Genomic DNA, 13,858 nt, shown 5'->3' with positions numbered 1-13,858 from the left:
CAAAAACCACAAGCCAAACAACAACAACAACAACAACAACAACAATCAAAGAGAGAAGACCAAACAGAAATCAAAGACAAGCCTTGATGCTTCTGAATACCCTAATTATGGAGATACCTATCCAACACTGATTTTGTTTTATATGAGAGGTATTTCAAAAAAGGCTCTTTGAAATGTATGAAAGCAGCGAGCATAACTTCACTTTGAGAAACATGAGTTAGAAGTTTATTTATCTGCCTGGGCAACTTAGTGATTTACAGAGAACCTGACTTAAAATTAAAAAAAGGCTGGCAAAGTAGCTCAATGCAAATGCCATGGTTTCAATTCCTAGTAATACACACACATAGCAGACATTGCTGCCCAGTACTAGGAGGCTATCAGTGACACAAGCTTCTTGCTTCCCCATAATTTGGCTGTTTTATATTAGGAGTCCAACTGAAACTACACGTGACTCATATGGGCATGTCAGATGGCAGAGTTGGGTGAGCATTGCTCCTCTGCCAATGGCTGCCATGGAGACCCAAGTCCTGACCTGTGAAGTGGCAGGGCCCTGCTGAGTTAACTTCCAGCCAAGGTCAGCTTGACCCCAGTTAAATTATTTTCCCCTGAATTATGGCTTCCTTTACTCAGGGGATGGGCTGCTGGTTACTTACAACCCAGGCCCAGTCCCCATTTGTTCTCTCCAGCAAGGTAAGCAGTACTTCCTCTTTTACAGCCCTGCCTGGGATATCTGCTATCACCAGATGCTTTGCACTCTATCACCAGATGTGTCAAAGCACACCCTGCTCTCCTTCTTCCCATGTTTGCAATCAATAAATACTGGATGTCTTTGGTGACTTTTGTCTTTGTTGCCCAGAGAAGCTTGGACCAATCAAAATCCAGCTTTCTCTGTAAGTCTTATTTCTGTGTCTTTCGGTTTTTCTTGCTTGAGTTGTATTGCCTTGTAGGAGATCGAGACCCACAGCCAGGGCTTCTCAGTACACAAACACACACACACACACACACACACACACACACACAGACACACAGACACTTTACTTGGGCCTGGGTCTGTATCTCAATTGTAGATCTCTTGCCTATCATGTGTGAAGCTGATTTCAGTTCCAAACACTACAAAACAAATCATGAAAAGAAGTTCATGGATTTAATAATTTGATATGTCTTTCAATTTCTTTAAGATGCTATAGGTAATTAAGGAGTGACTTTGGGTGTCACAAACAGTTGTCACATGCTCTGAAGCTGAGGAATAAGAGAGACCAGCTGGCTTTCTTGTTGAACCACTTGGATATAGAAATCAGGTGGAGAAGCACTTAGTTCCCATGTGTCTTATGGCTGCTATCACATCTTGGTTTCTCAGGCTGTAGATCAAGGGGTTTAACATGGGAATCATAATGCCATAAAACAAAGAAGCCACTTTCTCCTGTTCCTGAGACTGGTTGATCCCATGGAGTACATACATGTAAGACAGAGTTCCATAGAAGATGGTGACTGCCGTCAGGTGGGAGGTGCATGTGGAGTAGGCTTTCCTCCTTCCCGCAGCAGAAGACATTTTTAAGATGGCGGCCAGGATGAAGATGTAGGAAAAGATGATGACCAGCACCGTGAGTGTCAAGTTAAAGCCCACAAAGACTGTCAGGACCATGGTATTGAAGTCAATACTGGAGCACGATAGGGCGAGGATTGGAGGTACATCACAGAAAAAGTGATTAATTAAATTAGATTTGCAAAAGTCCAAGGAGAAAGTCAAACTTGTGTTTACAGAAGCATTTAGGAAACCCATGACATATGAGCCAAGCAGCAGCTGAACACAGGCTCTCTGGGACATGATCACTGGGTAGCGCAGGGGCTTGCAGATAGCTACATAGCGGTCCACGGCCATGGAAGCCAGGATGAAGCAGTCACTGGTGACAAACATCCCATAGACAAGTAGCTGCACCAGACACCCCATGAAGGAGATGGACTGGCTCATGCTCACAAAGTTCTGCAGCATCTTGGGAGTGATGGCAGAGGAATAACAGAGATCAACCAGAGCCAGGTGCTGGAGGAAGAAGTACATAGGCTTGTGAAGGGCAGGGTCCGTCTGGATGAGGAGGATCATCCCTGTGTTGCCCACCAGCGTGGCCATGTAGATGACCAGGAAGGCTGTGAAGAGGATGTGCCAAGACCTGTGCTGACTGGCAAAGCCCAGGAGGATGAATTCGGTCACCACAGTCCCATTGTTTTGTTCCATGATTAGCATAAAATAAATATCAGCTAAAAATGATAATGAAACAGTAAGAGAGAAAGTAAAACCGCTGTGAGTCTTTTTTTTTCTGAATTTGAAAATGGTATAGCATTTGGTTTCATAGTCAGTCAGACAATATTTTCTGTGGCACAACTAACTTGGGTTTGAAAGGCTGGAACTTGGTCCTCAATTTAGATAATTTCTTCTACATTTTGGAGAAATTGCTGTTAAACTGCATCTCTGTTTTCAGCTACTAACTGTCATTTCATAAATACAACACTTGTAACATATGAAATATGCTTACTTTTAGTTATTTTTCTCTTTTGCTTTATGTAATTTAGTTACAATAATAGCTACCTAAATAGAAGTTATTGTGTCTGAGAACCTTCACCTTTCTTCTATTTTGACTTGATCTTGCCCTAACTTTGTCTTCTTGTGCACGCTCCCTTCTTTGTCAGCTCTCCTCTGACTCTCAGGGACCCAAGCTCATTTACAGTCTTCTTTAGAAGTATTTATCAAAGTACCTAGGGCAATAGATCATTTCCTTGTTAAAAACACTAGTGTGTTTCAGACCACAATTTGATAAAGCCATACAATTGTCCCAGCATTGCCAAAGATCTTCAATAGCTGTCAGCGTGCAATGGCCCCTGCTGTTGTATGTCTCTGGACCTGGCAAGGTGGTGCCCTGGGCCTGCTTGCTGGCCCCACCCCACCCTTGAGCCGCTGTGCTCAAGGTGGTGTGCCTCTGTCATCATGTGCTCTGTCTTCTAATGGTGAACAAGGTGGCCTACAATTTGTCTCCACCGCAAGTAGCTCCATGTGAAATATTCCGAGGAACAAAATTGTTAAGGGGATGCTACACACATTTAATTTAACCCCGTCTGGCCAGTTTGCTTTCTGGAATGGGTGTGCCAGTACACACTGCTAGAAACACGCATGGGCTTCTCATCCTGGCTTCCTTATAGGCACAGATAGTTTTCTAATATACTTCCCCCCAAAAGATGAAGGTGCAGTGGTGTCTCTATATTTTTATTTTAAAATACAAACTAATTTTCTCGCTACCTAATATACTTCTTTGAATTTTGGTATTCAAATCCTCAATAAATTGCTGGTGGAAGTTGCAATAATTCTAGTAAGTTGATTTATAGGTGCTTTTTACCCTGTTTTTTGAATTTTCATTAGTAGTTGATTGACAGTTTTCCTCACATTCTGTCCTGTATTCAATTTGTCTGTGTTATCCTTTATGGACCAAAATTACCAAATCTAAAAGAATAATTTATCATTTTTGCCATATGGATTTTGTTTTCAAAATCCTTACTAAAATCCGTTCCTCTTTCAAACTTATTATTTTAGTCAAATCTTATACACTTGATCTTAGCCAAAAGGCCGAGAAGCGATAGTCAAATCTTATAATAAAACTTATTTTTGGCCTAATATCAGATGCCTGGTACATGATGTTTTTGGAATCATAGTACTTTGTACTATAGATATAATTTGAAACATGAGAGAGCAATAAAGTGTGTGTATATGTGCACATGTGTATAGACATAGAAAATATTCAAATAATGTTAAAGTATTAAATACCTTGACACTTATTTTAAAACCTAATCACCAAATTTCTTGTCTATTTATGTTACAAGCAATGTATACTAAACATTTATGGAGCTACCAACTCTAATATTTTAATATCTCATGCCAGTGATTGCAAAATGAACTTTCTTCAAGACATTTCATGAGGCGAATACCATCTTAAACAAGCAAAATATGAAGAAGGAAAATTAGAACCTATTTATTTTTGAATGTACAGGCAAGTATCTTAAAAATGCACATTCACTTATCAAATCCAGCCACATACTAAATAAGTGATTGCAGAATTGAAGAGAGGCTCTAGCAAATACCTATTGTCTCTTTTTCCCAGGGTTTTATGTATGGGAGCAAAAATCAAGGGCAACATGGAGATCGTGCTTTCACCATTAGCTCTGAGCAAAAGACTTTGGGTTTATTAAGGAAGTAGTTTGTTGCCATGGAGCCCATGTATTGAATAGGTTTACCATCCAATCTCCCACATACCACAGGGAGCTGTTCTGTCCAGGCCTGGACTTCAGCAGGCTGAAAGCTTCCACAAGGATGCGAGCAGAGCAGAGCCTGCCCAGGCATGCATCTCTGACCCACCAGTCACACCCACCATTGCTGCCTAGGGGCAGAGTGCAGAAACAAATCCAAGTCCCATGGCAGGAAAGAAACACCAGAAGCAGAGCGCTTTAGCACTGGCTAAAGACCAACTTATATTTACCACAGCGATGAAACTGTGTTTTAAAATGACAAGGTTTGTTGATATGATTTGCCACAGTGGCACAAGAAAGGAGGAAAGCCATTTGACCTTCTCAGTGTGGGAAGTTGGTAGGTTGTCTCCCTGCCGCTGTTAAACATCATCATTTTATTGAGTCCTGAAAAGCAGTGCCTCTACACAAAGGACTAAGATTAGACAGCTGTTAGGATTGGATCTACTCTTTTTTTTCTAAATTCTTTGCAAGAGAAAAATGATATGGAAAAAGAATTAAAGTTACCATGATCATAGAACGAGGAGCATGACTATTGCTATTTTTGAAGATGCAATTTCTCTCTGGGAAAGGTTAGAGGCTATCAGATAAATTCTTACTGAGGCTACTAAAATCACTTGATATTAAACCACTGTACAAAAGTCAGTACATTTCTGTTTAGTAGAAAAAGAAAAAAAATTTAAAAATATATCTACAGTAACAATAAGTATAAAGTACACAAATGCAAATTTGACAGAGTGTTCATGGCTTTTATTAACAAAATAAAACTGAAGTTTTAAAACTTTATCTCTAAAGAGGAAGACCAAAACCTAGACCAGTTCATGGATTCAAAAGTCAATGCTGTCAACATTGTATTTCCTTCTTATTAATTTATAAATTCTATTTAACCCCAAACACTTGAGAAAATTTTACATTTGACTTTGCAATTTTATATGGCATTTTAAAGAAAAAACAAGATGGGAAGTGAACTTGTCCTATCTGATTGTAGATATTATTGTAAAGCAATAATAACACAGACAGTATGGGTCTGACTTGATGTGGACTAAGGCCTCAGAAAGTAAACCATAAATAGAATAATTCATCTATGGAGACCTGATGTATGAAAACATTAGTGTAATGATCAATGTACAATGTGCAGTATGCTTTGCTGCTATAAATGTTTACAGATATGAAATATGATATTGAATTCTTACTCTATATTTCATGAAAAAATTTAAAAAATGAACAAGAGATTTAAATTTTAAAGCTTTGTGAGTAAAACAATGCTGAATATGTATTTCTTAACTAGGTAGAAAAATATACAAATAAGATATAAAAGCCCAAACCATTAAAATTGAAAATTCAACTCTATCGACAAAAATCAGCACTATAAAACAGCCAAGATTGGATACTGACTAAAAATACAGTCAGGTAAATTTCTTTGAACATATAGAAATGTCAAAGCTTAGTATCCCATATAAATAAATGAGTTTTGTAAATCAATCTAATGGAGAAATTTACAAAAGATATAAACAAGATAATTATAGAAGAAATAAACCTAAATGTTCAGTAGAAATATGGAAAAATACACTGTTCACTAGTCATCAAACAACTGTATGTGAATACTTCATTGAATTACAATTTTATACTCAATTTAAAAATGTCATGTTTTGGTGAACACAGAACCATGGGAGTTGATATTTTTCTGTCTGGAAGGTAAATTAATATAAAAAGGTTGAAGATAAGTAGGAAATATTAGTACAATTTAAAGTTTCTATGGTTCAGAATTTCCAGATAAGGTATATATTCTAGAGAAATTAATGACCACATATAAATGGATATTCATACATATGTACATGTGTATGTCTGAATGCATATATAGTACTCCTGTAAATGTATGCACAACACGTTTATACCAGGACTGTCATAGAAAATACTCATTGTTAAACAACAGTGAAGAAATCAGTAAACAGATGGTACAACATGGACACGGCTGAGTCTCCGAAAGGCAATGAAGAGTAATAAAAACATGCTTTGGTATGAGTAATGCCAGGCAGAGTGGTTTGCTGCTGACTGGTTGGAAGGGTCGCTTTGAGGTAGGAAGGAGCCCCAGGTGATGGAATTTAGGAAACTAAGCATGTTGCTGATATAGGTTTCTTTCTTTTTCCAAATATCTTGCGAAAACAGAGTAGTACAATTTTGCAGCATTGGGGCAAGACATTACATTGAGAATTCAAATAAAATGGTATGATGCTATAGGAAACAGTTTTTAAGAACTAAGACTATAAGGAGTAGACACACACAGGATCTGTTGCTTGTGGGCAGTCTCACTGAATATGAAATTCTTTGTCTCATCTACCATGAAGACACTTGCTAATTGGATTGAACACTATGAAGAGGGTGGTCAGTTACCGGGTGTGTTGATCATATTCACCATCTCCCAAGTCCTGGGGCTTCTGAAGCTTCTTTTAAACTCAGAGTTGTGAGGCAGGAAAGAAATAGACCTACCTGGGTTTGAACTCCGGTCCTACCACTTCTAAGAGATGAAGGATGCGACTCTCCTCAGCCTCAGTTTCTTCCCCTAAGGTGGGGATCACAGAATCACTTAGAAAGTAATGATGTCCATTGCAGCATGGTGTGTAGGGCAGAATTTTATAAATAAGGTTCACTAAATCATAGGAGATTCATATTATGGAGCAACACACAGCCCAGAAAGTTGAGACAAATATATACTGCTATGGAAAAATGCCCCTGTCATATTGCATAATAAGGAAAGCACGGTACACAATAATATGAAATGAGCGGATCATTTGACAAAATACTTCATTCATTTCCACTGTGTTTTGATTTTCTTTGCTTACCCATGGAAAAGTTCAGGAAAGATACTCACCAAGAGCTTTTTGCACTTGCCAGGCAGGCGCGGCACCACTGAGCTACATCCCCGGCTCCTTCACCAAGTTTTTAATGATTATCTTTGGCCCTGGAGAAGAGAGTGAAGTCATTAAACTGATAATCTTGTTCATTTTTTCTTTCATTTTAAAATCAACTTGTTTTGAAAAGGAAGAGGAAGAGAAGTAATGAAAGTCACCTTTGTCGTGCTGTAAAACTCAAAAGCACTGATTTATGTAAGGTTCACACACAGGGCCACACAAGCAAGCAGTCTGCGAAGGGCATCTCGCGTTCTTCCTCAGTCTTCTGCTCATTCGTGTCCTTCCTAGGCAGCTCTCAGCCTAGTCCGGCTTCCTCAATCCATTCTCATAGTTGCCTGTCCTCAGGGTGGAGGCTCTGTGCTTTTGGCTCTGACCCCGTGCCCCTCATTACCTGAGCAAGACGCGAGGAGACCCCGTCGATGCTGCGAGCGACACTTGCTTTGCTGTCCTCATCCCGGGTTCTGCAGTTCCCTGTCTGCAGCTGGTGCCAGCTGATCCCCCGGTCCCTCAGGTCTCCCTCTGCGCTCCTCCCCACCAGGGCCTGAGAGCTGGGCCTAAGGGATCCAGGCTCACTCCTGTGGGAATCCGAGGCTTTGGAGGTTTCAAGGGTGGAGCTGGAAGTGGGGAACTCTATGTTCACTGTTATTATTTTACTGAACAAATTTGTTTTCTAGAGACTACAATAATTTTTATGTTATTGTCATTAGGACTTTTTGCTTCTCTAATTTTTAGGGTTCCTTTGTTATTTACCATTTACTTTGTAAAATTTTTGGTTACAAATCACATTGAGCATCTTTTTAGATGTCTAAAAATGTTTATTTGAATCTAGATATGGTCGTTACCAAAATTGTAGATAACACAGCTTTCTGCAAAAATTATGTACAGAAAACCTAATTTTAAGGGCTCTAGATCCCAGTGTGATCTTAGGCAGTTTGCTTTTTGAACATATCTTATAACATCACCATATTAATTTATTTAAAGAAAATACTTACTTTGGATCCCTTCCTTTTTTGTATATTTTAAAAGTAATTTCTATATAAAGACGAAGTTTATTCCAGTTACACTTTAAAACACTAGAATACTTCCAATAAAATCTACAGAGTGAGAAATTTCGACTGTGTTTGTTTATAAAGCCGCTAAGATCAAACTTCTCATTCAATCCGTCTGAGAGGAGAAAGCTGAATTTAGTGAGCCTGGAACTTTTCACTAATTAGCAATTACATGAGAGTCGCTGTGGTCAAAGTTGGTAAATGATGCTGTCTTCCTTATCACAAGACCAGTACGTCAGTTAGGAATGTGATTAACTCTTAGTAGAAGAAAACCGGGCTTCCTTTGGCTGAAGCACGGAAATTGATTATCTCTTCATGACAAAACTATGGTGGCCAGGACCACCTCTTCTGTGATTGCCTTGGTCTTTCTCATATTCCACTGGCCTCACAGTCCAACATGTCTAGTATGGCTCCGAACATTACATTTCCTTTCAGAGCAGGAAAGGAAGGACAAGGAGGGCAAGGAAGCAACCACATACACATCTTTGTTCCAGAAAACAACAGTTGTCTCTAAATCTAGACACTACATAGGGTAAAGAAAGGATTTCTCTCAAACCCTGCAAACTAGTACTTAAATGGCATTGACCAGACCTGTGTAGGATGGAGTAGGCGGAAGCTCTGTCTTGTACCATGTTGCTTTACCCCTCGATCTCAGTGGGTCTCTGGCAGAGCCTGCCTGTCCCTACGTGGCCCGTCTTGTAATGGCATCTCTCAGGAATGTCTCAAGCCACAGAGGAGTAGTCTTCCGAGTCAGCATATGTGTGGCCATGTTCCCTACTGTGGCAAAGCTTCAACCAGTGGAGAGGTGGAGTTGAGCAGAAGTCCTAACCTTGTCCCAGAGAGGAGGAACTCTGAGGGAATTCTGCAGGGCTCACTGTGGCTCCCTGCAGGACTGAGCTCAATGTGCTGAGGTGTAAAACGGCTAAGAAATTCACTCATCCAGAATTTTCTCCATCTGTATTTCATTCTTCTTGCTACCACTTTCTGCTTTGGGATGATTATTTTCAAAAATTTTTGATGCTAGGGAAAAAATTTTTTCTCAAATGGGAAAGGGAGTAAGAGATAGGGTGGAGGGGGAAGTCGAGGGAGGGGATGAAGAAAAGGAATGAAGATGTGTTATGTGCACATACCAGCTCCTCACAAGGAATGTGAACATTATGTATGGCAAACATGTATAATAAAAAACGTTTGATATTGTGCAGTGTGCAAGAACGGCTAACAGAGAATCAGGTTCACTTTAGGCATCAGCCTGAAGTTCAGTGGACCCTATAAGTACACTTCTTTTAGATTAATTGGTTACAAATTTGGGGCTCCCCACCATGGTCCTCAGATTTGATAATTCACTATAATATGTCACAAAACTCTACTATAGTGTCCAAGAGTTGAAACCCTACGCTCCAGTGTGATAGTACTAGTAGGTGGGATCGCTGGGTGGCAATCATCATCAGCTGATGTCTTCATCCTTTCTCCTCTCTGGGACACAATATCACAGCACAATGGAGGAGAAGCTCATTTTTAGCTCATGTTCCAGAAGTTTCCGGTCATTTCCAAGAGGATTACACACAGAAATGATGAGGTGGAAGGTCTGGCAGAGGAAAGCTTTTTGCGTCATGGTGACCAGGAGGTAGAGAGAGGACAAAGGAGCCAGGAAGGGAGATACATCTTCCCCAGCGGCCCACTTCTTCCACCTGGGCCCTTGATTCCAGCAGTGCACTGTGCAAGCAGCAGCGGGTAATCCCAGTGATGACGCAGCACCCCACGAGCCCATCACCTTTCACATGAGGCTCTGGGGGCCGCTCTTGATCTAAACCATTACAGTTGAGGTCCTAAGATTGGAGCCATAAATAATGGGGTTTGTTGTCTTCCACACGTTGCAAGGAACCTGGCTTCTCCGCTGAGCTCTGCTGTGTGAAGATACAATGAGAGGCTGCCAGTGTCCATCCCAGAAGAAAGCTCTCTACAGAATCAAACCGTGATGCCCCCTACTCTCAGCCTCCAAAATGGCGAGAACCAAGTTTCTGTAGTTCATAAGCTGTTCAATCTATAGTGATCTGTGATAGCAGCGAAAGCGAAGGCAGAAATTGGCACTAAGGTTGTGGTGCAACTGTACCAAATACCTAAAAATATGGAAGCAGTTTATGATGTGAGTAATGGAAAGAGGCCAGAGGACTTTTGGGGTATGTGCTAGAAAAACAGATTTCTGTGGCCATACGCTTCCAAGTGATTCACAGGAGAGTTAATAAAGAAAAGAGACCCATTGGGGCAGTGTCCACTTTTTAGACAACACTGGAGCCCCCGGGAATGGAATTCTGGAAGGAACGCGGATGGTAATGGCGCTTCCTGTGAGGTCTCAGTTAGCAACGAGGACCATGTTATGAGACAACGGGGAACAGGCAATCCTTACCATAGCAAAGGCCTTGGCTGCCACGTGCCATTCTGGTGCTCTGCAGTAGGTACAGTGATAACAATGGATATTCACTATGGGGATCTCTAAAGAAAGTGGTGAAGAGTGGCGTGGTCCATCCCAATTGCTTATAGTCAAATGTGGGAAGAGCAAAGTGATTTGGAGTTAGAATTGTCAAGGAAAGAGGAGTCAGAATTAAGGATTTGGAAAATTCTCAGCCTACCTTCACTTCAAAACAGGAGGAAGAATGTTTGGAAAAGAATACTAAGAGGTGGCCCAGGGACTTACTGATAAGGACAGTCGTGTGAATATGAACTAGAGAGTGAATCACCTCTCATCAAAAGACAGGGATCTGGAAGGGAAGGGATTGTACCAGCAGTAGAGCCATGGGTTGGGAGCAAATGAAAGAGAAAAGGGAGCACAGTGAAGGCAGACTGTTGCACTCAGGCCCCTGAGGCTGGAACTGTGGAACAATTCAGGTACAAACACACGTTATTCTTCAAGATTCAGGAAGAAGGATCCTGAAGTGTCTACTCTTCACATAGTATCCAAAGGAATGGCCTTTCAAATTTTATTTGATTATAATACATAGGATAGCTGTAGAGGAATAGCAACAGTTACCAAGAATTATTATCAAGAGAAGACCAAAGAAAAGGACAAAGCAAACAACAATTATGGGAGTTGGGGGGGGGAGAGAGAGAGAGAGAGAGAGAGAGAGAGAGAGAGAGAGAGAAATAGAGGGAGAGAGAAGACTAAACAGATTTTACTTTTTAAGACAAGACTAAGCGTGGTTTTTACTTCCTATGTGTCTATATAAACTAAGAATGATGATACCTATAGGCTATGTTCTTCTCTTTAATATAATTTTGTTTTTTTATGACAGGATGTTTCTTGAGATAATTTCCCTTTAAGAAATAATGAATTAGAAATTCCTTTGTCAGCCTGGCCTACTTAGTGACACAGTGAGACTGTGACTCAAAGTAAACAATAAAAAATGGGCTGGGGATGTAGCTCAGTGTGAAGGCCCTGGGGCTGAGGGTGTAGCTCTGTGTAGAACTCTTATCCAGCATGTGTGAAGCCCTGGCTTCAGTTCTCAGCACTGCAAATCAAGACACAATTAAAAAAGTTCATTTATTTGATCATTTGATGTTTTTTTGAACATCTTTCAAATGTCATAGATAATTAAGGAATGTGTTTGTGTTTTACAAGCATTTGTTACATGCTCTGAAGCTGAGGAATAAGAGAGCCCAGCTGGCTTTCTTGTTGAACCACTTGGATACAGAAATCAGGTGGAGAAGCACTTAGTTCCCATGTGTCTTATGGCTGCTATCACATCTTGGTTTCTCAGGCTGTAAATGAGGGGGTTTAACAAGGGAATCACGATACCATAAAACAAAGAGGCCACTTTTTCCTGCTCTTGGGATCTATTGGTCCCATGGAATATGTACATATAAGCCAGAGTCCCAATGAAGATGGTGACGGCTGTCAGGTGGGAGGTGCACGTGGAGAAGGCTTTCCTCCTTCCTGCAGCAGATGATATCCTCAGGATGGCAGCCAGGATATTGGTGTATGAAGAGATTACAACTGAAAAAATGAGTGTCAAGTTAAACCCCACAAAGACTGTCAGAACCATGATATTGAAGTCAATACTGGAGCATGACAGGGCAAGAATTGGAGGTACATCACAGAAAAAGTGATTGATTGAATGAGATTTGCAAAAGTCCAAGGAGAAAGTCAAACTTGTGTTTACAGAAGCATTTAGGAAACCCATGATGTATGAGCCAAGCAGCAGCTGAACACAGGCTCTCTGGGACATGATCACTGGGTAGCGCAGGGGCTTGCAGATAGCTGCATAGCGGTCCACAGCCATGGAAGCCAGGATGAAGCCATCACTGGTGATAAACACTGCATAGACTAATAGTTGCACCAGACACCCCGTGAAGGAGATGAACTGGTTTTTGCTCACAAAGTTCTGCAGCATCTTGGGAGTGATGGCAGAGGAATAACAGAGATCAACCAGAGCCAGGTGCTGGAGGAAGAAGTACATAGGCGTGTGAAGGGCAGGGTCCATCTGGATGAGTAGGATCATCCCCGTGTTGGTCACCAGCGTGGCCATGTAGATGACCAGGAAGGCTGCAAAGAGGATGTGCCAGGACCTGTGCTGACCAGCAAAGCCCAGGAGGATGAATTCAGTCACCACAGTCCCATTGTTTTGTTCCATGATAAGTTAAAAGGAATTATGTGCTGAAAAATTGCAAGGAAACAATAAGAGAGAAAGATCATTGACGTCTCTAATTCTGAGTTGGAAAGTGATGTAAAACTTGGTTACATACTGGGTTCAGAGAATGTTTCCTGTGATGTAATTGGTTTGGATTTTGAAGGCTGAAACTTGGTACTCACATGAAATATTTTCATGTATGTTTTGGAGAAATTAATATTGAACAGCATCACTGTTCTTAGCTACTGACTTTCATTTCATAAATGCATCCATTACAGAAGTGAATTGTACTGTTAGTTATACTTTCTTTTGTGCTTTATGTAATTTAATTACAGTACTAGTTACTCAAGTAGAAGTTAGTGTACCTGCAAACCTTAACTTCCTCTGTAGTTCCATGTGATCTTGCTCTAGTTTACTTCCTTGTCTCAAGTTCTCTTTCCCCTTCTTCACCAGCTCTCCTCTGTCATGGACTGAAGCTCATGCAGTCTTTTGTCAAAGTATCTGAGGCAACAGATCGTTTTCTTGTTAGTAACTTCAATGTATTTCAGATGAAAATTTTATACCAAGCAATAAAATGTTCCCAGCATTGTAAAAATTCTTTCTGGTTGTAAATGTGCAATGTCACTTCCCATACTGTGTCTCACAGACTGCAAAGGTGGCGTCCAAAGACTGATCACTTCTTAGACCATATATGGTCAGTTGTGCTGTAAAAGTTGTCCATCGTTCATCATTTGTCTTGTATAGTAGTGTCCTTATTTTTTTCTAAGTGCAAATAGTTTGATCATTGTCTTATATACTTGTTAGAATTTTGGTATTCTTCCAATCTGTAGAACGCCTGTTTGTAATGTGCTAATATTTCTACTGAGTTAAGTTATAGATGCTTTTTGCTTGTTCTGTTTTTGAATTTCTAAACACTTGTTAACTTGACCAAGGTTTTCTCACATTCTGTTCTCTATTCAATTTGTCTGTTTTATCCTTTATGGCCAAAATAATG

General features: G+C 40.5%; 2 protein-coding genes across 2 annotated transcripts; both read right to left on the bottom strand.

Moving 5' to 3' along the window:
* Positions 1-1,294: 1,294 nt before the first annotated feature.
* LOC101710086 (olfactory receptor 5AK3-like) lies at positions 1,295-2,249 on the bottom strand. The gene has a single exon (XM_004869867.2). It carries the CDS (start codon positions 2,237-2,239, stop codon positions 1,295-1,297), a length of 945 nt encoding a protein of 314 aa, XP_004869924.2. The 5' UTR covers positions 2,240-2,249.
* A 9,682-nt stretch (positions 2,250-11,931) lies between these two features.
* Positions 11,932-12,867, bottom strand: LOC101710445 (olfactory receptor 5AK3). The gene has a single exon (XM_004869868.1). It carries the CDS (start codon positions 12,865-12,867, stop codon positions 11,932-11,934), a length of 936 nt encoding a protein of 311 aa, XP_004869925.1.
* Between the last annotated feature and the right edge of the window lie 991 nt (positions 12,868-13,858).

This window comes from Heterocephalus glaber, unplaced genomic scaffold (assembly GCF_053883595.1).
Source record: "Heterocephalus glaber isolate CG9 unplaced genomic scaffold, H.glaber_assembly_v1.0 deba00001805, whole genome shotgun sequence".
Classification (NCBI taxonomy): Eukaryota; Metazoa; Chordata; class Mammalia; order Rodentia; family Bathyergidae; genus Heterocephalus; species Heterocephalus glaber.
This window is presented reverse-complemented; position numbering and strand designations above follow the sequence as displayed.